Below are 27,644 nucleotides of genomic sequence, written 5' to 3'. Positions count from 1 at the left end.
TCCCCAAGGGAATCTCCTGCAGGGATCAGCCCTCCAGAGTGCCCAGCCCCACCGGAGCACGGAGCTGTTGGTAATTTGGGTGTAAGGGTGTGGAAAGGAGAGCAGCCTTGGGAGGGGATGGAGGTAATGGAAGGGATGAAAAGTGACAGAGGTGTGGTGGAGATGGAGAGGATGGAGGGATGGACATGATGGAAAGGATGGTGTGATGGAGGGGATGGAAGGGAGGGAGGGGATGCAGGGATGGAGGGACAGATGTGACAGACAGGTGTGTGACACAGGTGTGACAGCTGCGGAGGGCTGCAGTGGCGGGCAGTGCGCATGCGCACAGCGCGGCTCCCACGCCGTCTCTATGGCCCTGCCGGCGGCCAGAGCGCCGCGCGGGGGGCGTGACCGGAAGTTGCGTCACGCCGAGCGTCTGTGAAGCGGAGGGTTCGCGGTGAGGCGGGAGCAGCGGCGGCGGGTGAGGGGCACCGGGGGCACGGCGGATACGGCCCGGCCGTTCGGAGGGAGCGGGCTGGGCTGCCGTGGTGCCTTCCCGGCGGGCTGGGGCTCTGCGCGACTGCCGTGAGGCGCGGTGGCGGCGCCAGGCCCTGCCCGGCCTGAGCGGGCCGTGGTGGGGAGGTGGTGCCGGGGCAGGCACGGGGCGGGAGGCCTGTGGGGCGGCTGTGGTTAACAAGGGGTTAAGCTGTGTTTGAGTCCCGTGCTTGCCTGAGGGTTGCTGTGTTTACCTATGGGGGGGGCGTGTTTACCTATGGGGGGACCCTGTTTGTATATGAGGCTCCCTGTGTTTACCTGTGGGGGGCCCTGTGTTTATCTGTGTGGGGGGCTGTGTTTGCTTATGGGGAAGGGTCTTGTGGTTTAGGGGGCCCTGGGTTTACTTTTTGGGGGGGTTCCCTGTGTTTATCCATGGGAGGGGTCTGTGTTTATCCATGGGGTTTCCTGTGTTTATTTTACAGGCGTTCCCTGTGTTTATTTATGGAGGCTCCCTGTGTTTATCCCTGGGGGGTCCCTGTGTTTATCCATGGGGTATCCCTGTGTTTATTTCTGGGGGTTCCCTATGTTTATCCATTGGGGGGTTCCTCGTGTCCTCGTGTTTATCCATGGGAGGGGTCTGTGTTTATCCATGAGGGATTCCCTGTATTTATTTTTGGGGGTTCCCTGTGTTTATCCATGGGGGGTTCCCTGTTTATCCATGGGAGGAGTCTGTGTTTATTTTTGGGGGGCCCCTGTGTTTATTTCTGGGGGGTTCTCTGTTTATTTTTGGTGGGCATCCCTGTGTTTATCCATGGGGGAGGGTCCTGTGTTTATCCATGGGAGTGTTCTATGTTTATTTTTGGGGATTTCCTGTGTTCATCCACAGGATGGGTCTGTGTTTATCCATGAGGCATCCCCATGTTTATTTTTGGGGGGTTCCCTGTGTTTATCCCTGGGGGGTTCCCTGTTTATCCATGGGAGGAGTCTGTGTTTATTTTTGGGGGTCCCTGTGTTTGTCCCTGGGATATCCCTGTGTTAATTTTGGGGGTTCCCTGTGTTTATCCATGGGGAATCCCCCTTTTCACCTTGGGGGTTCCCCTTTTTACCTTGGGGGCCCCCTATATTTACCTATGGGTCTGGTTGAATTTACATGTGGTTGGTCCACTTGTTTGCAATATTTGCAATATTTGGGATCCCTGTGTTTTCCTATGGGATCCCCTCTATATTCCTACAGGGACACAGCCACCCCCCCAGTCCAACCCCAGAATAGTTTAATTTATATTTGCACTCAAACATAGATTTATTGTTGGGTGTTTTTTTGCTAAAAGGAGGCTCTTGTTTTTCCAAAGGATCCCTGTAAGGTGATGATGTGTGCTGAGCTCCTTCCCATATTTCCTAAGGGAGATTAAAAAGAAAACAGGAAAAGGAATGAAGCTTTAGCTTTCCTGTGGATACCCAGGGATGTGCTATCTGTGTTTTGAGAGTGCTTTTTATCAGCCATCTCCTTGGAATGCAGGCATTCTCATCATGGCTTAATATCAACACACAGCCACAGGAAGGAGAGGAGCCTGCTCCTGAGGAATTTATGGCTTTGTGACTAAATTTAATGTTTTCTTCCCTTTGAAGCATCCCCTGTTTTCAGCCTGTGAAACCTGGGGGAAGTGAGATTTTGATTTTTTTTCCCCCTCATCCAGTTTTTTTTATTTCCTTGCATCTTTTTCTGTGCAGAGAACCCAGCTGTCTCTTCCAGCAATGTGATTTTTACATGGAAATTGATCTCCCTGGGCTGTCTCCTGTGTTTCTTTGTGCTGCTCACAGTAAATATCAAACATTCTCCCTCTTTGATTGCAGCATGAAAGGCAAATCTATACATTTAGGAGCTTGTCATGTCTCTTGTTCTCCATGATGCTTGTGAGCCTGTCACTGGGAAATCTGGGATCAAAGGAGCTTTTTAGCTGCTTCCAGCAGTGTTGGAAACATCTGTCTAAACAAATTGGAGTGTTTCCTCCCTGCTTCTGACAGAACTCGAGTGCTGGCAAGGAGAGCAACCATTTTTTAATTCATTTATCTAATTATGGCAGTGATGTGAGGCTGCCTTTGCTGCTTTTGTCCTGCATTTCACTTTTTGGGGATTTTTTCCCCCCTTTTGTGTTTCTCTGTTAGTTGGGGTTCTCCTCCTGCCCTGTATCTCTGTTCCCTGAAAGATTTTGCTTTTCATTTGCACATGCAGAGATCAGTCCTGAATATTCACAGGAGCTGTTCTGGCCAATGTCCATCTGCCAGAACTTCAGTGAGGGAAGTAAAGATAAATTCCCAGTTTGAAATCACAGGGAGTCTTGCCTTTTCCCCAGCCTGGAAATGAAACTCGAGATAATTTCAGTTAGGAGGTGATATAAGAGCAGATCTTTATTTGTAGGCCTTCAGGGGCTTTTGTGAACATCTTTTTTATATCACCTCCTTACTAAAATTATCTGGAGTTTCATTTCCAGCTTGGGGAAAAAGCAACAGGAATATATCCACAGACAGGATGAAACTCTGAATATTTCTTTTGGATTTTAAATTCACTCAGTCAAACAAAGATCTGCAGATCTTTATTTGAAGGCCTTCAAGGACTTCTGTGAACATATTTCTTTTATCACCTGCTTACTAAAATTATCTGGAGTTTCATTTCCATCTTGGGGAAGAGGCAGCAGGAGAATATCCACAGGCAGGACAAAACACCGAATATTTATTTTGGATTTTGCATTGAGGTGGTCAAACAAAGATCTGTCATACCATGGGGAAGGCAAAAATATCTGTTTCTATTTTATTGTAAATTATTTTTTATCATCCAGGGATTTAGACTCTGCCTGGAATGGTTGGGCTGTCATTTCCTCCCCACCAAGGAGAGAGGAACCAGCGGAGCTGGGGAGGGCTCTAGGGCTGTGGATGCTGATTCAAGCTGTGGATTTGTGCATCTCTTTGCAGCAGCTCTGTGCCACAGCCATGGCCACGGACTGGCTGGGCAGCATCGTGTCCATTAACTGTGGGGAGAGCCTGGGAGTGTACCAGGGCAGGGTGTCTGCTGTGGATCAGATCAGCCAGACCATCTCCCTCACACGGCCCTTCCACAACGGCGTCAAATGCCTCGTGCCAGAGGTCACCTTCAGGTGAGTGCCTGCCTTGCCCCCAGTGCCTGGCTCTTGGTGTGCAAAGTGTGCTAAGGAAGGCAGCAGGAACCTCCCCTGGAATGGAAAATGTAAACCCTCTCCCTCTGAATTGTTATCGTTTTGAAATTAGGGGCTCTCAGGCAAAGATATGGGTGTGGGAATGACAGTTCTTTATTAGGGAAGAAAAAAAAATTAAAATGCAGTAATACAAACCTGACAAAGTGTCTGGTGTCGAGATGACCCTGAGGTGTTAGAAAGTCTCTTTTTCCCAGCCCTATGACTGAAGAAGACAGGATTCCTTGGCTCTCCTTCTCAAGGTTGTTTATTTGCTCTTATCCAGTACATTGTCTGTCTGACCTGCTGAGATCTGTCCAGCAGGTCAGGTTGTGGCACACTGGTGTTATCTTTTTATACTAAAAACTACCTGTACTTTATTTACAATAATTTTCCAATACCTTTCACCTATGTTAGACAGTCTGTCTCTACTCTAAACCAATCCAAAGGTGCCGCCATGACAGGAGAAGATGGTGGCCAAGAAGAAGAAGAACAGGGCATGCCGAGATTCCTCCATATTGCCCCTTGAACCCCCATTCTAAAAACCCCAAAATTCTACTTTTTCACCCGGTGATAAAGTCACTATCATTCTACTCAAACTCTTGTGGCTTGAAGATCTTCACACAAAGTTGGTAAATGTTTCCATGGGCTAAAATCAAAGGCACAGGTGGTTTTGACCCTGTGCCAAGGTCTCTGAGCCCCCTGCCAGGGTCTCAAGTCCTCCAAGGCAGCCAGAGCAATGTCCTGGGTTCCGACACAAACTGCCAGAGTGAGGGCAGGAGCTGACATCCCCGGTGTGTCAGGGTGGTGGCACAGCCCCATCCCATGGGGGCTCAGCCCTCCTGCAGTGCCAGCTGTGGTTCTGCTGGAGCAGGGATCCTGCACAAGGGGGGAGTTTTCCTCTGCAGCTCCAGGGCTGGTGGAGATGGGCCTGGGCTCCCTCTGGCAATGCAGGGCAGCAGAACCTGCTCCTCTGGGAATGCACTGGGCAAAGGCTGCTGGGGTGTCCCAAAGCTCAGATTGGATCCAGGTAGGAATGCTTGGCTCCTCCCCTGGGCAGAGCATCTCCCCATGGGATGATGGAATTTTATCAGCCATGCAGGAACACTCACTGGCCATGAACAGGAGATAATTAATACTTAATGGCCCATGAACAGAAGAGAACTGCACCACAGATAGGAATAGAATACACACCCCAATTTCCAACCTAAGACAGCCTGGCTGTTGGATTATACTTTTTATTTTGATTTAGAGATGGGGTGACTGAGAGCTGTTTTAATTTTTTTTAGGGAGATGATATAAATGTTATAATTTAAGCTATTACAATGAGATTTTGAACTATTTCTTAATTGTCATAGTTTTGCATGAGAGATATTTAGAGAAGTGATGCAAAGCATTCACCAGCACAAAAATTTAACCCTTTTCTTTTACCTTGGAAGGTTTTGAGGCTGCTTTAGCTTCCTTCTAATGCTGTCTTCCAGCAAGGAGTGAGTACAGCACTGGGATTGGCCAGCACTGAACCCAGCACACTCCTTAGGGCATTAGCTGGGAAATCCCAAACTGGTGACATCTCAGACTGAACCAAAACCTCTACAGCTGTAAAACACTAGAAGTGGTTTTGGGTTTATTAATATTTTGTTCTACTATGTTCTAGATGTTTTAAAGCTAATAATTTTAAATTACTCTTTGTAAGTTTTAATCTAATATATTTTTATAATCTATTTTACTATAATATAGTAATTTTTATTCTATCTAAATGTAAATGTATTTATATATTTATAATATAAATGTTTTTATACTATATTTTACTATAATATATTTTATATTATATTTTACTATATTATAATAGAATATATTTTACTATAATTTTTATAATTCTATTTTTCTAAAACATTTTCTAATATGTTAATAAATATATAATATAGAATATTTTTATAATCTATTTTACTATATTATACTATAGTATACTGTATTTTTTATAATTGTTTTTCTAAAATATTTAATTTTATTTATAAAATTAATAATTTAAAATTACTCTTTGTAAGTCTTACTATATTTTTTATAATTTTATTTTTCTGACGTATTTAATTTTATTTATAAAACAATCTTTTAAAACTTTTTAAACTCTATTTCTCTCTTAAAACTATCTTTTGGAACTTTTTTTACATTCTGTTCCTCTCTTAATGGTATCTATCTTACTCTACAGTATTTGTAAATCAACATTTCTTACCTTAAAATTTCTGTGTAACCCCATGCTATATAAACCTTCTATCAAACCTTACAAACTCTCTGGGATGGGTTTTTTCCCCCCCAGTGGCCTCTTCACCCTAAATTTCCCTGCTGCTGCTCAGTGCCTCTGGTGTTTGTGTGAGTTTGTGAGCAGGAGATTCATTCCTGCCTCACATCCTGCACTTGGACTGGGCTAGGAGATTATGTGAGGGACAGACCATGTGTGTAGACAAATATATGTTTATATTTTATATATATAAATATAATAAATATATACATTTCTAAGTATATACTTATATATTTCTATTTTATTTCTTTATATTTATTATGTTTTATTAAAAAGAATTTTATTTATATTATTTATAAAAATTAAATAATAAGTTTATTTTAATATATTTTTGTTTGTAATTTTCATTTATATATTATATATAATGTAATTTAAAAATAATTAATATATATTATATCAATCTATAATATATATAAATATATATTCTATATAAAAATGGTTTTATTTTTATCTATATTTTTCTATATTATGTATAATATAATTTAAAATTATCAATATATATAATAGATAAATCTATAATATATATATTTATTTAATAAATATATATAATTTTTATTAATATATATTTTATACATTTATATTTTTTTTTTTTTCTATTCTATTCTGTTGTAGCAGAGGGGGCTGAGGTGCTTTTTCAAAGCTTTGCCCTCAGCAGTTCTTTCCCACAGTTCCTGCTAACACTGTGCTTAAAAATATACCCAGGAGTCCCTGCTCAGTGCCCATTTTCCTGTTCCCTGCAATGCTGTACTTAAGGCTCTGAGTCACTCCTTTTTCAATAACACTGACTCCTCAAAGTCAATACTCTGAATTTCTTTTTCCCCTTGGATTTTGAAGAGAGGCACTGGGGGAAGGCAGGGCATGTGTGGAAGTCTCTCTGCTTTCACATCCCACTTGGACAAATGCTGAGTTAAAGCTGGAAGAGTCTCATTCCTGACTTATTTCTTGCAGTCAATGCAAATGGAGGGCTTTATAATCACTCCTTTGTTTTAATTTGGCTTCTGACCAGTGCTAGATTAGTTTTCTTTAGCTTTTTTTTCTTTGGAAATGGGAAGTATCCTCCTTGTCTGAGCATGAACTCCTCTGATCTGAGAGTAGCTTTCTGCAGAAATGGATTAAAAGTAATAGTAGCCTCAAGGCTGAGAGCAATTAATTAGCTGGGAACTGTTAAATTAATGCAGATTTCTGCTAAGCTCTGGGCCAGTTGCTTCCATTTTTTGCTTGACTGATTCCTGTTTCAGCTGCAGAGCCTTTCAAACAAAATCCAGGTGCAGTGCAGGCATACTGAAGTGGTTATTTTGAAGATTTGCCTTTTCAGTTGAACATTTTGATGTCTGTGTATGTTTGAGCATTAAAATCCTTTTATTCCCTTGTTCCTATTGATGATGGCATCAGAAAAATCCCATTGGACAAGGATGTTTTTCCTCAGGAGGTTTTTTCCTGCCAGGCTGTTTGCTAAATTCCTGCTTTTCTGGTGCTGTTTTTAGGGCAGGTGACATCACTGAGCTGAAGATCCTGGAGATCCCAGGACCAGGGGACAGCAGGCAATGCGGGGACTCACAGCACATGGACGTGGCCATGCCAGGGGTGGGCTGCCAGGTGGGGCCCAGCCAGAATGGCACTGGCAAGGTGCTGAAGAAGCCCATGTCCAGCAGTGCCCCACAGAACATCCCCAGGAGGACAGACATGAAGAGCCAGGACATTGTCATCTCCCCACAGCAGCAGTGCTCCAAGAGCTACATGGATCGGCACATGGAAACGCTGAGCCAGTCCAAAGGCTTCAGGAGGAGACACAACTCCTGTGAGTGTGGGGCTCTCCTGTCCACCATCTTCCCTTTGCTGGGAACTGTCCTGGCCCACCTGTGGGTTATTTTGAAATACAGTCTATTTCTGACCCCACCTGAAAGGTGGCTTGTAGTCAGGTGAGGGTTGTCCTGGTTTGGAAAGACAGGTGTCTGCTAAGGAAGGCAGGAGCCTCGCCTGAAATGGAGAATGGAAACCCTCCCCACTCCTCCATATTGTTATACATTGTAAATTAAGGGGCTCTCAGGCAAAAAAATATGGGAGCAGCAATAACAGTTCTTAGGGAAGAAAAAAAAAGATAAAATAAACAATGCAGTGCACTAAAACAACACTGACAGAGTCAGAACACAGCCTGACACCCTGTGGGTCAGGGTGTTGGCAGCAGTCCCATTGGAATTGTGGCTGCAGCCCTCCTGGAGGGTCAGGGGTGGCTCTGTTGGAGCAGGGATCCTGTAGAAGGGTGCAGTCTCTTCCTCTGAAGGTCCAGGGCAAGAGGCAGCTGCTGTTCCTCTGGGAAATCCAGAGGAATCCATGGAGAAGCTGTGCTGGTGTTCGGGAATCTCAGGATTATATCCAGGTATGAATGCTTGGCTGCTCCCTCTGGGCTCACATCTCCCAATGGGATGCTGTAGCTCTTATCAGCCATGCAGTGACATTCAATAGCCCCTTATCAGCAGGTGTACCCTCCTGAGGGAGGAGTGGTTGTAGAAGAGATAAGGAAAACTGCCCACTGAACAGAAGAGAGCTGCCATACAGATGACAGATAGGATACAATTTGTTTGGCAGTCCAGGACAGGGTTGGTCTCTTGTTCCTTACAGAATGAGAGGACACAATCTTAAATTTAGGTTGGATGTTAAGAAAAGGTTTTTTACTGAAAGAGGGATAAAGTACTGGATTTGTCTGCCTGGGGAGGTGGTGGAGTCACTATCCTGGATGTGTTTAAAACAAGACTGGATGTGGCATTCAGTGCTGTGGTCTAGTTGAGGTGGTGTTAGGGCATGGCTTGGACTCAGTGATCTTCTATCTTAGTGATTCTGTTTATGTAGAAAATGTCTAATGCCAGTTCCAAGGATTTCCTCATTTTGCTATCTTTTCTGTTTGAAGATTCCCAGCTTCCAATCTTTCCTCTAAAAGGAGCTGCTACAAACTGCAATGTGATCCTCGAGTGGGAGGAAAACACAGTGGGTTGTAGCAGCTCAGTGTTGTGTTTGCAGGGATCCTCCAGGAGAAGTGAAAGACACATGCAGTGAGAATTTCCCCCACTGTTTTGTCTTTTATGATTTTAAGACTTCCTGAGGCAGCAGTGAGAGTTCAGGATTAATGGCTTTTTTTTTTCCTGCTTAATTTAACCTCTTGCTTTTTAAATCTCCCCAGGCTTTTCTATTTAAGGCTTTTATACCCATAACCTTTTACAACATCACCCCATACATAATTACAAATGGGTTTTGGCTGTGTTGTTAAAAATATAAATTAATGAGGGTGATGTAAAATCAGAGCATCCCAAAGTCACATATCCCTTATTTTTATTTCTCTTGATAAAATCTTCAAAATTGGGCCAAAACTGGCTTTGTTCACTTTTTTCCTCAAAGCCTCCTGAGCTGTCTTCCTTTCCAGATCCTCATAATCCAGTTCCTGTAATTTCAGTGTACATCCAGCATATTTCCATGACTTAATTGTTGAAGCCTTGGTATGCATCCAGAGTAATTCCATTACTTCATTTTCTTGCAAAATAAACAAACCAAGGTGGGCCAGGCCAGTGAAACAGGTGTAAGGCTGTGGTTTTAGGGAGAAATTCCTAGACCTCTGGAAGTTTTTCTCCCCCACCACCAACTGGGCTATTTTTTACCCCTTCCAGGATGTCTGGTAGATTTGGGGAGAGCAGAGCTTCACCCCACAAACAACTCATGTTGGGTTTACATGAGCACAACAGTCTTTGAGGCAGGTTGAGTGAGGTCCTAGGTGTTGGCTTGGGTCCATTTTGGAATATAGGAGGTACAGAAGGGATATCTTACCCTGTAAAATGTGCATTTGGAGAGTAGGGTGAGTGATGTGGGAGTTTGGGGAGGGGAATGGAATTGGGCCTGGCTTTGTAGGGAAGAATGGGCTGAGATGTCATCCAGAGCTTGTGTCCTACAGCTGAAAGTTGACCTCTTGTTGGCCTCTAGCGTGCCAAGTGAGGGCCACAATTGCCCTTTGGAGCCCTGGTGTGACAGGAATCAATAAACACCAAACACCAGCTCAGGTTTCCCAACAATGGCTCTGCTGCCGTGCTGGCACTGGGCTCGTGGTGCCAGGGCTGGCAGCAAAGCCTCCCACAGGGATCTCTCAGGAAGGCAGCCAGCTTGCTGGAAACTTTGTTTGCTTGTGTGCTGTACATGAAAGGCTTGTTATTCCTCAGAAACAAAAAAAGCCCGGGAAGGATTGTTTATCTTGTGAGGGAGGTGCTTTTGTGTGTGCCAGCTTGGAGTGGGGCTCTCCTCATGCAGGGCAGAGCACTGGAAGCTGTGATCCAGAAGCAGCTGGAATAGGAGATCTACCTTGCTTCAGCCTGATGTTGCTTTCCCCCCTTGCCCTTTTTCTGCCTCTTTTCTTTTCCCTGAGCAGAACCAGCTGTCATTTTTTCCTGCCTAGAAGGTGATGCTTGAAGAGGAACAGCTCTTAACTTTGCTCCCAGCTCCTTGCAGGCCTGTGCCACGTTCTGTGTGCCTTGTTAGGGGGCTGTGGGGCAGCCAGGGCAGAGCTGGGTGGGTCAGCAACATTGCAGAGCTCAGGATGGCTCAGGGAGCTGCCCACCACATTTTGATGAGGTGGGCTCCTGATTCCCATTCTTTGTGACTGCAGGGAGCTTTGCAGCCATTGTTCTCCAGCTTTATTCCATCAGCATTCCATGCTCACATCAGCTGCTCCTGTCCCACTGGACAGCCACTCTGAGTTTTAGGGCAGCTGAGGGGAGTGTGGAGCTGTTTGCTGCAGGGGAGTGTGACAGGAGCAGCCTGAGCTGGCCAAACTCTTGCCACTGACACAAGGAGCAGGCTGGCTTTGCCTTTGTGGCAGTGCAGGCTCCAGCTTGTCCACCTGAGAGTCCCTTGGCTTCTGCTTGAGCTGCAGTTCCTGAGTGTTGGGAGAGCTTGGGCCTCTTGTGTTTGCATTCCTCATCTTCCTCCTTCAGAGCAGCAGCTGTGGCAGTTCAGTTCCAAACCAAATCCTGTCCAGCTTTGTGTCACCTTTGGTTTGGGAACTCTTTATCTGGCACAGAGTGGAAATTGGTACCAAAAACTTTCAAAACCAAATGTGCAACCTGCACATGAGTGGTTGCAGTGTGCCTTCTGAAATTCTTCCTGGCAAGCCTTTCCTCTCCCCTAAATCCTGTTTTGTCACCACAGTGCTGGAATTCTGCTGTCTGTCCCTCCAAGACAAAAGGTGCATTATCGTTTGAGAAGGTTGTTTGGTTTTTTTCCTTAATGGGGAATGGTTATTCTGCAAGGCCTGGCAGATTTAGGATCTTGCTGTGGTGACTGGGAAAGCTTTCAGGTTAGTTATTAACCAGTTCTTGAGAAAAACCAAGCCCCACACTATCTGAAATAACTCCTTGCTGAGGCAATGCCTCTCTGACTGGAAATAAACCAGGTACACATCCTCAGCTAATCACATTTCAGCATGACTGGAGTTAGACATGCTGAAACTGGACTTGAAGGGGATGGGAAGGGTGCTGGTGGAGTTTGTGCCTGCTGCAAATCTTTTGGGATGTTTGGAAATCTCCTTGGATGGCTCAAAATTCTTTGTTTCTGTGGTATCAAATTGATTCTCTCCAAGTCATTTGTATAAATCCCTCACAAATGGGATTATCTTGAACAACAGGAAATGGTTTAGTAGAGCAAGAGCTCTGGCTTGATAACTTACTCCATCTGTTGGACACTGTAGGTGATTCCTGGAACTGCAGGAATTGGCCTGAAATATTTTCTAGTAATTGCAAATGTGACACTGGCAAGGATTAACAAAATAATATTGTCTGGACCTGGAGGACAAAGGAAGAAATGAGCAAGTAAAGGATATGTTGAGCTCATCATTGTATATTTACATCAGTTCTTCATCTCCAGCCCTTAGGAGGAGACTTTCATCAGTCTCACTCCAGAGAATTTGGGCTTTCCCAATGACTTGTGGTTGGAAAGAAGTGTATTCCAAAACACAAGGTCATGGGTAAGGAGGAGAGTGAAACAGGAATAAGGCAATGGACTGTGTTTCATTTCACAGAAATTATATCAAGGTTGAGCAAAAAGAGATCCTTTCTATTCAGGGTTTGATGTTATCCCTTAAAAATCACTAATAGGGATGGAAAAACCTACAGTAGTTTCTGAAATTTAGGGGAGTTCCAGAGAAGGGCTTGGGTCACACACTTGTCTGAACATGGGAAAACTCCTAGGTCACAGCTGATTACCTTCCCACTGATGTGGCATGGGATTAAATAAAACCTGGAGAAACACCTCTTTTGCTACTGTGGGCAAGCCTGTTTTTCTAACCTGGCTGCTGGAGGGAAGTCCCTGAAAGTCTCTTTGCTGCTGCTCTATTTTCTCTTGGTGTTCTGTTTGTTATTTGATGTTCTATTTCCTGCTGGCTTAGCTGAGCCTGGGTAATGCCAGCTCCATGGTGAGCATCGCTTGAGTGAGGGGACTATAAGCAGGAGCTCCCCTCTGCCCCAAAATGCCTTTTTCCCTTTCAGGACCCACTCCCACCTTGCTTTTCTTTTGGCTTAGGGTCATCCAGCAGCCGCCACCCCAACCAGGTGACCCCAAAGAAGAGCGGCCTGAAGAACGGGCAGATGAAGAGCAAGGATGACGAATGCTTTGGGGATGACATTGATGAAATCCCAGACACTGATTTCGATTTTGAGGGCAACCTGGCCCTTTTTGACAAGGCAGCTGTGTTTGAAGAGATCGAGACTTACGAGAGGAGGAGCGGCACCCGCTCCCGAGGGACCCCCAACGAGAAACCCGCCCGCTACCGGCACGACGAGAACATCCTGGAGTCAGAGCCCATCGTCTACAGGAGGATTGTGGTACCCCAGAACCCCCACAAAGAGTTCTGCACGGGTATGTTCCTGATAAGGAGCCAAAGTGCTGCTTTTGGGGCCACACGTGGTGGATTTTTGCTGCGAGGGGTCCGAGCAAGGTTGCATTTGTGTGTTCACACACACGGCCTTTCTTTGCAGTGTTTCTGAGAGAAATGCTCAGAGAGGGCAGCTGTGACAGTGTTCACAGGGGTCTTGGGATGAGGGAAGAGACAAGGATCTGACTGTTTCAGAAGGCTTGATTTGTTATTTTATGATATATATTATATTAAAACTATACTAAAAGAATAGAAGAAAGGATTTCATCAGAAGGCTGGCTAAGAATAGAAAAAGAAAGAATGATAACAAAGGCTCTGTCTCAGACTCTCTGTCCGAGCCAGCTGGACTGTGATTGGCCATTAATTAGAAACAAGCACATGAGACCAATCACAGATGCACCTGTTGCATTCCACAGCAGCAGATAACCATTGTTTACATTTTGTTCTTGAAGCTTCTCATCTTCTCAAGAGGAAAAATCCTAAGGACAGGATTTTTCATAAAAGATGTCTGTGACAGGCAACAAAGTAAGTGTTGCTCCAGCAGGGAACAAAGCTGGTGGTTGGGAATTGAAGAAGAGGTGTTTGAATCCTTGCTTTGATTTCAGTAGCCTGGGGAACCCATGTGGACTCTGAGAGGGACAGAGGGATGGGCTCAGGATTTGTGCTTTCATGGTTTCAGATTTCCTGTGCTTCTGGCACTCTTTGGGTTGTAATTCTCCATTTCTCTGTGGGTTTAAATATAGTTCATGTAAAAAGGATTTATGGGACATTTAGTCTAAATTTCAGGTAACTTTAGTCTCCTTGGGGTATCTTGCCTTTGATTTTAAGTAAAATGTGGGAGTGAAGGAAATTTGGCGTTCCAGGAGTGTTTCTTTTCCACATCAGAGTGAAATCAGATGTCAGCTCTTTTTGCAGGAACTCAAACCAACTGATATTCTGGTAGCCTGAGCAGAAGTGTGAGCAGCTCCTTGGGCTGTCATTCTTCCTCTGCCTGGAAATTCCATCTGGGGTGTGAAATGCTTCAGGGGAGGAAGCTGGTGGATTTGTAATGATTTGCTGCTTTTCAGTTTTGAGAAGGCTCTTTTTTTGATGGTTCTGGTGTATAACAATGTCCTAGTTTTCCATTTCTGTCATTCCTCTTCCTAGTGTCCCATTCTGCTCTGGGGTGAGAGGAAAACACAGTGGGTTGTAGCAGCTCAGTGTTGTGTTTGCAAGGATCCTCCAGGAAAAGTGAAACAAACATGCAGTGAGACTTTCCCCCACTGCTTTGTCTTTGATTTTTCATGATTTTAAGACTTCCTGAGGTAGCAGTGAGAGTTCAGGATTAATGGCTTTTTTTTCCCTGCTTAATTTAACCTCTTGCTTTTTTACATCTCCCTAAGCTTTCAGCATCTCTCTGTGGAAGTAGCCACACTGTGCTGTGTGAACAAGCACCTCTTCATTTTCTGTGTGATTTCCTGTCTGTCTTGTGGGTTTTTTCAAATTTCATACTTGTCAATCCATCTTCCAGCTGGCTTGTTTGAGAGGAGACAGGGCCTCTGTGGATGTCTAGTCTGAAACAAAAGCTAAGCCACTGTTGGCAGCCAATCTGAGCAGGATGGCTGACAGGGGATTCTAGCAGCAGAATTCCTGGGAGGAAAACCACCATGCACTGAGCAGCAGTGAGTAAATTCAGGGATGGAAACGCAATCCTGTTTGCTGCACTCCAAATCCCTTTGTTTAGCAGCTGGAAGGAAGATGCTGAGCTGTAGGCAGCCTGCCTCTCAGTGCCTCAAAGAGCAGCTGGTAGGATTAAATGAGTGCCAAGAGCTCCAAAAGCCTTTTTGGTTTTGGATGTGTCTGTGGCAGGATTCTCCCTGCAGAGTATTTTCTGGTTTCCTAAGGGAAGCTCTCCTTGCAAAAAGCACTTCCTAGTTATGACAAAGCACTTCTTTCTCTTGTTTTTTTTTCACCCTGAGCCAGTCTGAGAGATGATTGTGTTAATAGAGACAGTGAGACAGTGATTCTGACTGAGACAGTGATTCTCTGTCTGCTGCAACAGCACAAAAACTGATGCTGGAGATTGGCAGGGAGTTCATATCCAGCTCTTGGCACTGTGGGATCCCTGTCTGTGGATCCCTGCCTGCTTTTTGATGCCATGGAGGATGGTACAGAGGTAAAACCAAACTGCTGATGTCAGTTTGGAGTCAGTCTTTTGAGTTCCCCAAAAGATTCACCTGCAGGACATCCAGCCTGGGGTTTTATTGCTGACTGAAAGAACTTGGTGTGTGTAGGATAAACACTTCAGTCCACTGGGATGCTTTGCTGAGAGCTGGTTTTGTGGAGCTAGGCTGTCAAGTAAAACACTTCTAAAACAACCCTGGGTTTTAGAAGTGAGCAAGGAAGGAAGAAGGTGGGAATCTGTTCCAAGCAAAAGTGAAAACTTGGAGCTAATAGAACTTAGCAGGTGATTGTGGCTGAGCTGAATCCATCCCTGGAACTCCACACTCCTAAACACATCATTCATCTTCATTGGTTTGGGCTGGCTGCTGTAAATCTGTCTCTTTATTTACTGGGAAATGCAACTGTTTAGCAAAAACTGCCTCCCTGGAAAGGCTGATCCTTGCATAAGGTGTGAGATGCCTTTTTCTGCTTCCAGAGAATTTAAATGTGGGTTGGCTCAGGCCTGTCTCTGTTTCTGTGTTGGCACCAAAACTCCTGTGTTTGAACATCTCTGTGTTTTGGGAGCAGGTCCTTCAGCAGAGCCAACATTGTGCAGGAGTGTTGGAGCTCAGAGGAGTTTGCAGGAGGGTCTGTTCTTCAAACAAGCCTTTCCTTCACAGTGAGGAGGTGCAGGAGCAGGCAGAGCTTTGTGCCAGGGTCAGAGGCTGGGTTTGCCCTGAGGGTGATGCCCACAGTGTGGCTTTTCCTTTGGAAAGGCTTTTCCTTTCCCTGTCCTTGACTGACTTTTCTCCTCTTTTAGCTCCTCCAAAGCTGGATGTGAATGTTGAATGTGTGAAGTGTTCTGGGCTGCTTTGAGGAGAGGGAAAACTTTCAGTCTCCTCAGTTTTGCTTCAGGAGCAAACAGTGGGCCTGGGGCAGAGTCCCTTTGTCCCTCTGGCAGTTTTTTTTTTTGCTCAGCTGGAGGGAATTGTGCACTAATGCTGGGAGAGGATCCCACTGGAAGGTCAGCCAGAACTCTGGTGGGATTTGCTGTAATTAAAAACAACGATGATTAACAAAAGCAGCCCTTAAGGTTGTGTTGTTTGAGGGGCAGTAAATGTGTTTGGCTGAGACTGCAGGCAGGTGCTTCCAGCTTTACCACCAGCAGAAAGCAGCAAGGGATGTCTCATGTGCCTGGTGTGGACAAGAGCTCCAGACTGTCACACTGTGAGGCTCTGGACCTGGACCTGGGATTATTCATTGCCAAAGGGAAGAGCTGATGATGTCAGGGCAGCTTGCAGGAGGTGCTGAGTCCAGTTCTGCCTGAGCCAGTGCCTGGAGTTATTTTAACAGAGAACTGGAACTAGAGAGCTGCTGAAATAGCCAAGGGAAAAGATGGGATACAACCCTCTCCTTTTTCCCTGCCACTGCAAGCTTGGGAAGCATTTGGGCATCCCAGCAGCATTACAGGGCTTGTTTGGGGAAAAACTCATTATTCTTTAACTTCTGGAAGGTTAACTCCCTCTTCTGCTGGCTTGGGATGTTTTTATCCACCCAGTGTCACTCTGCATGTCCCAAAACCATCCAGTCTATATCTGCCTTGTGGGTTGTTTTGTTTTGTTTTGTTTTTTTTTTTTCCCAGGCAGCTGTAAAATACATTTATTTAATATTAAAAGGCCTGGGCTAATTTATTTTATTGCCTTCATTAGCAAACAATAAAGATGCCCTGTCCAACCCAAACATAATTAAAGTTGGCAGAGCTTCAGTTTTGTGGCAGTGGTGTTATTGTTAGTGGGTTTACTCTGCCAGAGTTTATTTAACTCCCTGGGCCTGCTTTTGATGAGCCAGTCTGACTGGTTGGACCTTGCGTGAGGGCACAGAAGGGAAGTTCTCCTGGCATTTCAGCTGCTCCTGAGAGGGAGCAATTAGGACAGGCTGGCGTGCTAAATGCCACTCCACCAGTGCCTCCCATTAACCCACTGCTGGCAGCCAGCCCGTGGTAAAGGCAGTTTCCTGAAGCTGCTGGCTGAGGGAAGGATGTGGAGGGGACACAAGATCTGTGCTGAGTTGGGTGCATACAGAGTGGACATTGTCTGGTTTGTCCTTCTGCTTCAGGGGCTTGGTACAGCATTTAAGCAGGGGATTCGTGAGTGCTTCAAAATAGAGTTTGGGATCTCCCTTTTTTGGGGTCAGCAGTGATGCTAGGAGAGACCCCAACTTCGGGTCACTCATTGCAAATCATCCCTGGAGCTTGGAAAACAACAGCAGGGGCAGAGCTGTGACTGGCAGCGTGGCAGAGCAGGGCTTGTGTGGCATGGGGCAGGTGGGTGAGCCATGGGGCAGGTGGTGACTGCTGTGGGCACAGGGCAGGTGGGTGAGCTATGGGGCAGGTGGTGACCGCTGTGGGCACAGGGCAGGGCATGGCACAGGGCAGGTGGGTGAGCCATGGGGCAGGTGGTGACCACTGTGGGCACAGGGCAGGGCATGGCACAGGGCAGGTGGGTGACCATCACTGCTGTGGGCATGGGGCAGGATGTGGCACTGGGCAGGTGGGTGACCCACGAGGCAGATGGTGACCCATGGGACAGGTGGTGACTGCTGTGGGCATGGGGCAGGTGGGTGACCTCTGTTGGCACAGGGCAAGTGGGTGACCCATGGGACAGGTGGTGACCGCTGTGGGCACAGGGCAGGGCATGGCACAGGGCAGGCGGGTGAGCCATGGGGCAGGTGGTGACCACTGTGGGCACAGGGCAGGGCATGGCACAGGGCAGGCGGGTGAGCCATGGGGCAGGTGGTGACCACTGTGGGCACAGGGCAGGGCATGGCACAGGGCAGGCGGGTGAGCCATGGGGCAGGTGGTGATTGCTGCAGGCACTGGGCAGGTGGGTGACCATCACTGCTGCGGGCATGGGGCAGGATGTGGCACTGGGCAGGTGGGTGACCCACGAGGCAGATGGTGACCCATGGGACAGGTGGTGACTGCTGTGGGCACAGGGCAGGGCATGGCATAGGGCAGGTGGGTGACTGCTGTGGGCTTGGGGCAGGTGGGTGACCATGACCACTACGGGCACAGGGCAGGCCATGGCTGCTGGCACAGACCCGGGGCTATTCCTGCAGGGCTCAGGCTCTTATCAGCACTCAGGCATGGCTGATAACAGCCTGCTGGCCTGGCCTGACAGCCAGGTGACACCTCTGGGGCAACGGTGGCACACATGGAGTCCTCTCTGTGTGCAAGGCCTGGCTGCTGCGGCCAGGGATGAACTCCAGGAGGGCTCAGCAGGGTCCCCTCTGCTGCTTTTGCTGTCCCCCTGCAGGGACACCTCTGGGTTCACTTCTGGAGAAAACCCCAGGGTTGACTATTTTTTGTTTTGTGGGGTTTTTTTCTGTTTTTTTTTTTTTTTTTTGGGGGGGGGGGGGGTGGGTTGTGTTTTATTTGTTTATTGAAAGTTTTTTGTTTATTTTAATTTTTGGGGAATTTTTGTTTTTTTTGGGGGGATTTTGGTTGGTTTTTGGTGGGTTTTTTTGTTTTGTTTTTGGGGGGTTTTCTGTTGGGTTTTTTTGTTGGTTTTGGGATTTTTTTTGTTTCTTGGGGGTTTTTTGAGGTTTTTTTGGATGTTTTTAATGGTTTTTCTGTTTGTGGTGGACTTTTTGGGGGGCCTTTTAGGTATTTTTGGGTGGGGCTTTTAGTTTTTTTGGGGGATTTTTAGGGGTCTTTGGGGGGGTTGTTTGGGGTTTTTTTGTTTGTTTGGGGTTTTTTTGGTTGGTTTCTTGGGGGTTTTTTGGGTTTTGTGTTTTGTTTTGGTTGGGTTGGGATTAAATGTGTGGAGATGGTATTTTGTTGTGTTTGGACTCAGATGTTTATTAATTTTTATCCATAATACAGTCTTACTGTATTATGGATAAGCTGTGAGTTCTGCAGCATTTCATTAACAAGTCAGAAAATGGCTCGGAATCTATCTCTACAAGGTGTTTTAAGGAAAAACTATCTAATTAAGAAATGACACCTAAATTATTGTTACTTTTAACTTAATAACTAATTATTTGTGTCTTGTAATGTGGACTTTTCAATTATACAGTACTACTTAAACTCATGAAGATGGAGTAATCATTACCTTAAAACTTCTATCTTAGCTTTATATTAATATATTTTAAAATGTATTACTATATAGTAAAAGTAATATAGTAATATATTTTAAAAGTTTAAACTCTTAATGTTTTTTACTATGTGATATTACACACTTCTATTTAAACTACACACTTATAATCTTAGTGTTACCAATTAATTTTGGAAGCTTTTTCTATGGCTTCAGGTCAAATGTGGTGTTCTCTTGAGTATCTGTGTCTTTCAATACAGAAAATCTAAAATTCTCAGCATGCAGGGTTCCAACACCCCAGGATGTGCAAAACCTCCCATTTCTGCTGCAGCTTGCCTGGGTGGTTGGTGACTGGGTGTCCTGGTTTGAAAAGAGAGGTGTCTGCTGCTGAGGAAGACAGCAGCCTCCCTTGAAATAGAGAATGTAATCCCTCTCCCTCCAAATTATTATAATTTTGGAATTAAGGGGCTTTCAGGCAAAGGTATGGGAATAGGAATAACAGTTCTTCGTTAGGGAAAAAATGAAATAAAATAAAAGTGCAGTAATACAAACCAATACTGGCAGAGTCAGAGCAGGCCCTGTCCCCTGTGTGTCAGGGGGTGGCACAGCCCCATCCCATGGGGGCTCAGCCCTCCTGCAGTGCCAGCTGTGGCTCTGCTGGAGCAGGGATCCTGCACAAGGGGGGAGTTTTCCTCTGCAGCTCCAGGGCTGCTGGAGATGGGCCTGGGCTCCCTCTGGCAATGCAGGGCAGCAGAAGCTGCTCCTCTGGGAATGCACTGGGCAAAGGCTGCTGGGGTGTCCCAAGGCTCAGATTGGATCCAGGTAGGAATGCTTGGCTCCTCCCCTGGGCAGAGCATCTCCCAGTGGGATGATGGAATTTTATCAGCCATGCAGGGACACTCACTGGCCCTGAACAGAAGATAATTAATAATTAATGGCCCATGAACAGAAGAGATCTCCTGGAGGGAGAGTTGGTTGTGGAAGAGATAAAGAGAACTGCCCAATGAACTGAAGAGAACTGCCCCAGCTGTAACAGGTGGTGATAGAATTCACACCCCAGGCACATCTCACAGCCCAGGACACTGGGGCACCCTGGGGAATACAGCAGCACTAATAATTCCTCCCAGCTCAAATCCACACTGCTCATTTGGCCCTTGGCTGTGAGAGCTGGCTCTGGTGGTGTTTGCTGTGTGCAGAGGAGCCCAGCCCATGAGGAATGGCTGGGTTTGCTCCTGGGGTGGATGCAGGAGGGCTGCCCGTGCCCCTCAGAGTGTTTCCAGCAGCCCTGTCACATTCCCACAGCTCTTCCCCAGCAGCACAGGCAGCCCCAGCCCTGCTGGGCTACCAGGAGCACCCAGGGGGCCACTGTCACCCCCAGAGCAGAGAGGCCAGGGGGAGCATCAGGGTGAGCCAGGGCTGCTGAGCACTGGGCAAGCTGAGAGGAGAGATGCTGATGGAGGGACTGAGCTCACACTTTCTGACCTGCTGTTTCCTCTAGCAGGCATTGATTCAATCCTCAGCCTTTCTGCTCCGTGGTGCACCTCCTGTGCCTGTCTCAGAGTGGGAGCTGGCTGCTGCACTCAGCTGGCATTCCTGGGAAGAGAAGGAGCTGAGAGCTGCTCTGTGGACATCCCATAAGGAGATGGCACAGGTTGTCCAGAGAAGCTGTGACAGCCCCTGGAAGTCTCCAAGGCCAGGCTGGACAGTTCCCAACACTTCACAAAAACCTCTCTTGTTTCTTTTCTCTTGATCCAAATGCTGGAGCATTTCCCAGCTTGCTAGCCCAGGCTCTCCAGATCACCTGGGAGGTGTTTTTCTGCACAGTTTATCCTTTGAGCATTTCCCTGCTGCCTCTGTGTGCTGTGATGCAGCTGTTGGGTCTGGAGCAGCCCTTCTGGCATGGGAATACCTACCAGCAAATGTGGGATGGCTTGTTTTGCTGGGATCTTGGGATTTTGGGGACCAGTGTCAGGAAGCATAAAACATCCAGGCTTTTTTTGGTACTTCACAGCTGCTCTTCTGACTTTCACAGTGCTCAGGAGCACTTTATGGTGGGTTAAAGCTCTGTTGGCCTGGAGACCATGAAGAAAGAGATGGAATATTAAGGTTTAAGTCCCAGAGGCCTTCTCAGAGCTCATGTTACTAAAATTTCCCACAGAACTTTTGTGGAAGTGTCATTTTAAGCCAACACTTGTGTTTAGCTATTTCTGCTTCGCTGAGAATAATTTAACCATTAATTTGGTGGCTTGGGAAGGAACGTGGGTGAACAGTTAACAGTGAAGGATGAACCTTTTCACTGTTTTGAGGTGTCTCACTGTCCCCATCTGTGCCTCCTTCCCCTGTTTCTGCCCCCCAGACTCGGGGCTGGTGGTCCCCAGCGTGTCCTACGAGCTGCACAAGAAGCTGCTGGCGGTGGCCGAGAAGCACGGGCTGACCCTGGAGAGGAGGCTGGAGATGACAGGGGTGTGTGCCAGCCAGATGGCCCTGAGCCTCCTGGGGGGGCCCAACAGGTACAGCTGGGGCCTCTGGGGGGAGGGAAGGGGCTGACAGGGCCCTCTCAGCTCTTGACTCACAGACAAAGCACAGCTGAGGTTTTCCTTCCCCTCACTGGGAGTCGTTGGGGGAGCTGAGCTTTGCACAGGTGCTGCCTGAGGTGGATGGAGCCGTGCAGAATGTGTGATGAGCTCCTTTCTGCACAGAAAGGAACCTTCCCTTTGCTGATTTGGCACATTACAATTTCACAGTGTCAATAAAAGCAGAAGGCAGCCCGTGAAAACAGCGCTGTGTGGATTTTTGTGAGGCTAACTCAGCTCTTCAAGCATCTGCAGCTCACCTGAGCACATCCTGCTCTTTGCAGCAGCTTTGGAGTGCACTCAGTGCCTTTTGCTGACTCCTGAAGAGCTCTGCTCCCTGCCTCTGCTTCTGTGGCTGTTGCTGTGGGCAGGAACTGCACCTGTGTTTTTGTGCTGTTGATAGCTGCTCCAGATTATTTGCTCTCAAAAAGAATAGTAACCCTTCAGTCTCCATCTGCTTATTCGGGAGTGCTTTACCAGCACCTGATCACTTATTTAGGAGCTCTTTAACAGGACCTGCTCACTTATTTAGAAGTGCTTTAGCAGGACCTGCTCACTTATTTAGGAGTGCTTTAACAGGACCTGCTCACTTATTCAGGAACTCTTTATTAGCCCTGATCACTTACTCAGGAGCTCTTTATCAGCACCTGATCACTTGATGGAGAGCACTGAGTGCACACAGGCAGCTGAAATTCCTGCTGCAAGGCCTGATGCCTTCCTAGCCAAATTAACTTTATTGTGTAATTAATGAAGCTTAGGGAGTAGAGATTGTTGGGACTTTACTTTCTACAGTTGTTGGAACCTTATGCTCTCAGCTGTGGGTGCAGGAAGTCCTGAAGGGAGGGGGAAAAGAAGGCTGGAACAACCTTCAGGTATGTGAAGGGGCCTGTAAGGAAGCCAGAGAGGGCCTCTTTATCAGGAACTTAAAGAGGGGAAATTTAGGTGAAATATGTGAAAGAAATTCTTCCCTGTGAGGATGCTGAGCCCCAGCACAGCTGTGGCTGCCCCATCCCTGGGAGTGTCCGAGTCCAGGTTGGACAGAACTTGGAGCAGCCTGGGCTAGTGGAAGGTGTCCCTGCCCACAGGGATGACCTTTAGGGTTCTTTGCACCCAACCAAGTCTGAGCTTCTCTGAACCTGCAGGCAGAGCAGCGTCAGCACCACAAAAGGATGTGGGCTGCTCTGGAGAGCGGTGGCAGATTTGCAGAACACCTGGCAATTTACATCTTACTGGGTGGTTTTTTTTTTTTTATTTTTTTTTTTCTCATGCAGGAAGAAGGTAAGAGACTCTGGGGTTTGCTGACAGTCCCTTTTTTTTGCCTGTGTTTCAGACTGAACCCCAAGAACGTGCACCAGCGGCCCACGGTGGCGCTGCTCTGCGGCCCCCACGTGAAGGGGGCGCAGGGCATCAGCTGCGGGCGGCACCTCTCCAACCACGACGTCCACGTCATCCTCTTCCTCCCCAACTTCGTCAAGATGCTGGAGTCCATCACCAACGAGCTCAACCTCTTCAGCAAGACACAGGGCCAGCAGGTGTCCAGTGTCAAAGGTCAGTGGCCAAGCAGGGCTGGCTTCCCCAGGGGGGGAGCAGGGATGGCTTCTCCAGGGAGAGCAGGGCTGGCTTCTCCAGGTCTGGCTTCTCCTGGGGGAGCAGGGCTGGCTTCTCCAGGGCTGGCTTCTCCAGGGCTGGCTTCTCCAGGCTTCTTGCAGGAAGAGCAGGGCTGGCTCCTCCAGGGAGCAGAGCTGGCTTCTGCCCGCTGCCCTGGCACCATCTAGTGGCACTGCCATGCCTGGGTGGCTGCCCAGAGGCTGCAGGGACAGCAGGCACTCAGAGCCTCGACAGAGGAGCACTTGTGCTGCCACAGATGTTTCCGGTGGGAAGAGATCAGGAAGAGCTGCTGTATGGAGCTGTGCTGGTAGGATGAGGGGCTGCCTTGTTCAGCATGTTGGAGCTGGGAGGGAATGAGTGTCCAGCTGCTGCTGCAAAGCAGGAGCCAGCTCTGCTGGCAGGATTGCAGCAGCTGTCAGGATTCCCATCTTGGTATTCCCTAGAATAAACAGCTCCTGGGAGACTGCTGGCTGCTGCCTGGCACTTCACCAGTCGTTTTCCAAGCTGCTTCATTTGAACTTCTGGGGAGAAACAAAGCTGGGAGTTAGGGCTGTGTTGTGCTGACAGAGCTACTTGCCTATGTGAAAATATTGTAAAAGGTTGGAACAGATTTTTCAGAGCAGCTATGGCTGCCCCTGATCCCTGGAAGTGTCCAAAGCCAGGTTGGATGGGGCTTGAAGCACCCTGGAATGGTGGAAGGTCCTTGCCCATGGCAGGGGGTGGGATGAGATGAACTCTAAGGTCCCTTCCAAACCAAACCATTCCATGGTTTTGCATGAAGATCTTTGTGTTCCATCAGGTGAGGGGGATGGAGAGCAGGTGAGAGAATGCAGCAGGAGTGGAGAATGCAGCAGGTGAGAATGACAGAGCTCAATGGGACAGGCAGCAGTGCAGCACAGCTGGTGTGTTCCAAAAACCAGCCTTATTTTCACCTTGTGGAATAGAAATGTTCCTGATGGGCAGAGAGCCCCAGTGCTCCCCTGGGCTGCCTGCACTGTGAGTCAGTGGTGCTGGGGTTGCTCATGAGCTGTCACTGGGTGATGTTTTGTACCTGCCAGGCTGGGGATGTCTCCAGAGCTGTTGAGCATGGCTCTGTGAGGGAAGGGTGGCAGTACCAGCAGGTGAGGCCAGGCTGTGCTGTGAGAGTGGAAGCCAAACCCCAACCCTGCAGCTGGTGCCGCCGATTCTCAGCCGTGTCCTGTGTTTCTTGCAGACCTCCCAGACACCCCGGTTGACTTAGTGATCAACTGCCTGGATTGTCACGAGAATGCCTTTCTGAGAGACCAGCCTTGGTACAAAGCAGTGGTGGACTGGGCCAACCAGAACCGTGCCCCCGTGCTGAGCATAGACCCCCCCATCAGCGAGATGGAGCTGGGCATCGATGCCAAGTGGTCGCTGGCGCTGGGGCTGCCGCTGCCGCTGGGCGAGCGCGCCGGCCGCGTCTACCTCTGTGACATTGGCATTCCCCAGAAGGTCTTCCAGGAGGTGGGCATCAACTACCACTCCCCCTTTGGCTGCAAATTTGTCATCCCCCTGCACTCCACTTAGAGCTCGTGCAGCCCTCCTGGCTGTGAAGGGAGAGAGGAGGAGCTCTGTGAAAGCCAAGCTGTGCTGAGCTGGATCCTGGCTGGTCGACTCTGGTGACGCCTTAAAGAAAACAAACAAACAAACAAAAAAAAAAAGGATGTGAAGTTCTGGAGGGGTTTGCCTTCTGGAAGAAATGCTGTGTATTTAAAAAGAAAAAAATGGAATAATCGTAAAATGAAATGGAAAAAAAAAGCCCAACAAACGAAAAAAAAGGAGGTGGAGAAGGAAGTGAATTGTTCCTGCAAAGCTCTTTCATTCTTTCCTGCTGTGGGATGAAGGAGTGTGCAGGACCATGGTGTCTGTCCCCTGCTGCTGCCCAGCCCTGGCTGGCACATGGTACAAATAGGCTGGTTTGGAGCTTTGAGGTGTGTTTTGGGTCCTTCTGGTTGACTATTCCCAGCAAGGACATCCTGGTGGGAGCAGCACCCCTTGATTGTGTAGAAATCCCTTGTGTCGAGGGAAAATCTTGTTTGGTTCCCATGTTGGTTTTGACTGCCCTATCACTGTTTTGTGTTCTGGAAGGCAGTTGTATCTCCCTCTCCTTCCCAGCCCGTCCAGCCCCTCACAGAGAGGGCTTTTCCCTGTTTGGAGAGCTTGTGTCAGGAGCCAGAGGCTCCCACATGCTCTGGGAGCACTGATGTCCTTCCTCAGCTAGGCCTTACTGCTTCTGTACTGTTGGCTTTTCTTTGTTCGCTTCATGGCCGAAGCCCAGCTCCGTGGGGTGGAGGCCTTGGATGGAAAAGAACTTTTCCAGCATCCTCGTGGGGTTTGGGGTTGTTTTCTTTGGTTCTTTCTCTGTGCTGGCCCAGCAAGTGGCTGCTCCAGGGCTGGGGGAGTGGAGCAGGGCAGGGCAGGGTTGCTCTGGGGTTGTTGGGTGCTGTGTGGTGCAGGTGAGGTTCGGGGTAAGCTCCCCTGTCCTTCCAGCATCCCTGCTACATTTGGTATGGTTTGGGAAGTAGCTCATGGATCTGCTCATTCCCGTTGGAATCAAAGCCTGTGTGGGGTGGGCTTGGCCTGAGGAGGGGTTTGGCTCCTGTCTGCTGGCAGGAGAGGGTGTGCTGGGAGCTGCTGTGCTCCTGGGCAGGATTCCCATCAGAAATCTGCTCTGCTGTCCCATGCCTGGCCAGAAACATTGAGTTATCCTTTCCTGTGTTCCTTTTATTGTCGTGGGTGCAGTGCCTGGAGCAGGGACGAGCTGAGGAGCCACCAGCTCGCTGGCTTTGGCAATCAGCTTAGGCACCCCCCCACCCTGCTGCCTCTGTGTGCCCCCAGAGCCGAGCCAGGGAGCTGGGAACATGGGCAGTGCTGGGAGCTCTGCTGCTCCTCTCACACTTCACCCATCCCCAGGGCTCCTCCAGGCCCCTCCAGCTCACCCAGCTCTGCTCTGGCACCAGGGAGAGTTCTGGGTGCTGCCTCTGCCCAGGGCCGCCGGATCCCTTGGGAGGCTGAAGCACAGGGACCAGAGTGGGACCAGTCCAGTGTGGGTCCAGTCCCACTGACCAGCCCCACAGACCCGCTTGTGCCCCGAGCTGGGGCTTTAGTCAGGCACTCATCTTTCCTTGCCTCTGTTAGAACCAAGCCAGGGCTGCCAGAGGAGGAGGGAAGAGCTTTTCCTGCTTGGAAAGAAGCGATGACTGGGTCTGGCCTGGGAGTGTGGAGGGCCCAGGAGGCTGCTGAGCCCCGGGCTCACCCCGAGGTCTGGCCCCTGCACGTTGCCATATCTACCTCAGCAGGACCAGGGGCTGTGCCCTGGCTGGGCAGCCCTGGTTCCCCTCAGCTGCTCTGGGACACTGCTGGCCTGGGGGGCTCTGCCCTCCATCCTGGGCACAGGGCCACATGTGCCCCACGCTTCAGCCCCAGCTGTGGTGGCACAGACCAGGCTGTGCTTCTGACTGGGACAGGACAGCAATGTGGTGGGTACTCACAACACAAACACAAGGTTTCCCTCTGCCTTTTTTGGTTTTTTTGGCTGTTTCCTTGGATCTTCACCCAGGAGCAGCAGCAGGTTAAAAAAAGGTTGTTGCTGTAGTCAGTGTTAGCTTTAGTCCCCTTCCTTTCACTCTCTTTGCTCAAGACACTCAGTAGGAGACTTGCTGTTTCAATTTCTGCTTTCTACAGGTTTTTCCTGCCCTTTCTGGGTTTGGCTGTTGAACTGTAGCTTGTACACACGGAGCAGGAGCAGGCAGGGCTAGTCCAGGGTGCATCTGCCCTGCCTGGAAGGCACTGGGGCAGGTGATGGTGGTTTTGCAGGGATGGAGCTCTGGGAAGCACCAAGGCCCCTGGTTCTTACCAGCCTTGAAATGCTTCCCCACGTTGAACTATAAAAATAAAGTGAACAGTGTTGCACAACAGGAGGGTTCAGCCCCTGGTGTAGGGAATGTGGGGCTGTGCTCACTGCCTGCTCGATTTGGGTATTTGGCTGTACTTCCCCCCACTGCAGCTGTTTGTTGGCTTCACACACCTGGAACGTGAGGTACCAGCTCTTCTGGAGCACTCAGACACCCAGCAGGGGCTCTGGGTGTCCTCATCACCATCCCCCACGGTGCCAGAGGTAATTCCAAGAAGGGAGCAGTGTTGTAGCTGTGTTTGGGATAGTTCCTGCCCCTGGTGCTGCTCTGGGCCCGCTCTGGTGACAGGTGACGATCACTGCGCCGTGGCACTGCTTGGTGACCCCATTTGTGACCTGATGTTTGTAACGACCAATTCCTGCCACTGCGGGGGACCATGCCCTGAAATAAAGTGCAACTCTTCATGTGTGCTATT

General features: G+C 48.3%; 1 protein-coding gene across 1 annotated transcript; it reads left to right on the top strand.

Annotated features, from left to right (window-relative positions):
• Nucleotides 1-410: 410 nt before the first annotated feature.
• On the top strand, nt 411-27,639 carry EDC3 (enhancer of mRNA decapping 3). The gene is made up of 7 exons (XM_036389417.2): nt 411-460; nt 3,442-3,623; nt 7,458-7,771; nt 12,526-12,861; nt 21,470-21,623; nt 23,017-23,234; nt 24,508-27,639. Exons 2-7 carry the CDS (start codon nt 3,460-3,462, stop codon nt 24,840-24,842), a joined length of 1,521 nt encoding a protein of 506 aa, XP_036245310.1. The 5' UTR covers nt 411-460; nt 3,442-3,459; the 3' UTR covers nt 24,843-27,639.
• The last annotated feature ends 5 nt before the right edge of the window (nt 27,640-27,644 follow it).

The sequence above is a fragment of the Molothrus ater genome, chromosome 13 (genome assembly GCF_012460135.2).
Source record: "Molothrus ater isolate BHLD 08-10-18 breed brown headed cowbird chromosome 13, BPBGC_Mater_1.1, whole genome shotgun sequence".
Classification (NCBI taxonomy): Eukaryota; Metazoa; Chordata; class Aves; order Passeriformes; family Icteridae; genus Molothrus; species Molothrus ater.
Note: the sequence above shows the minus strand (reverse complement) of the source record. Positions and strands in the feature narration are given on the sequence as shown.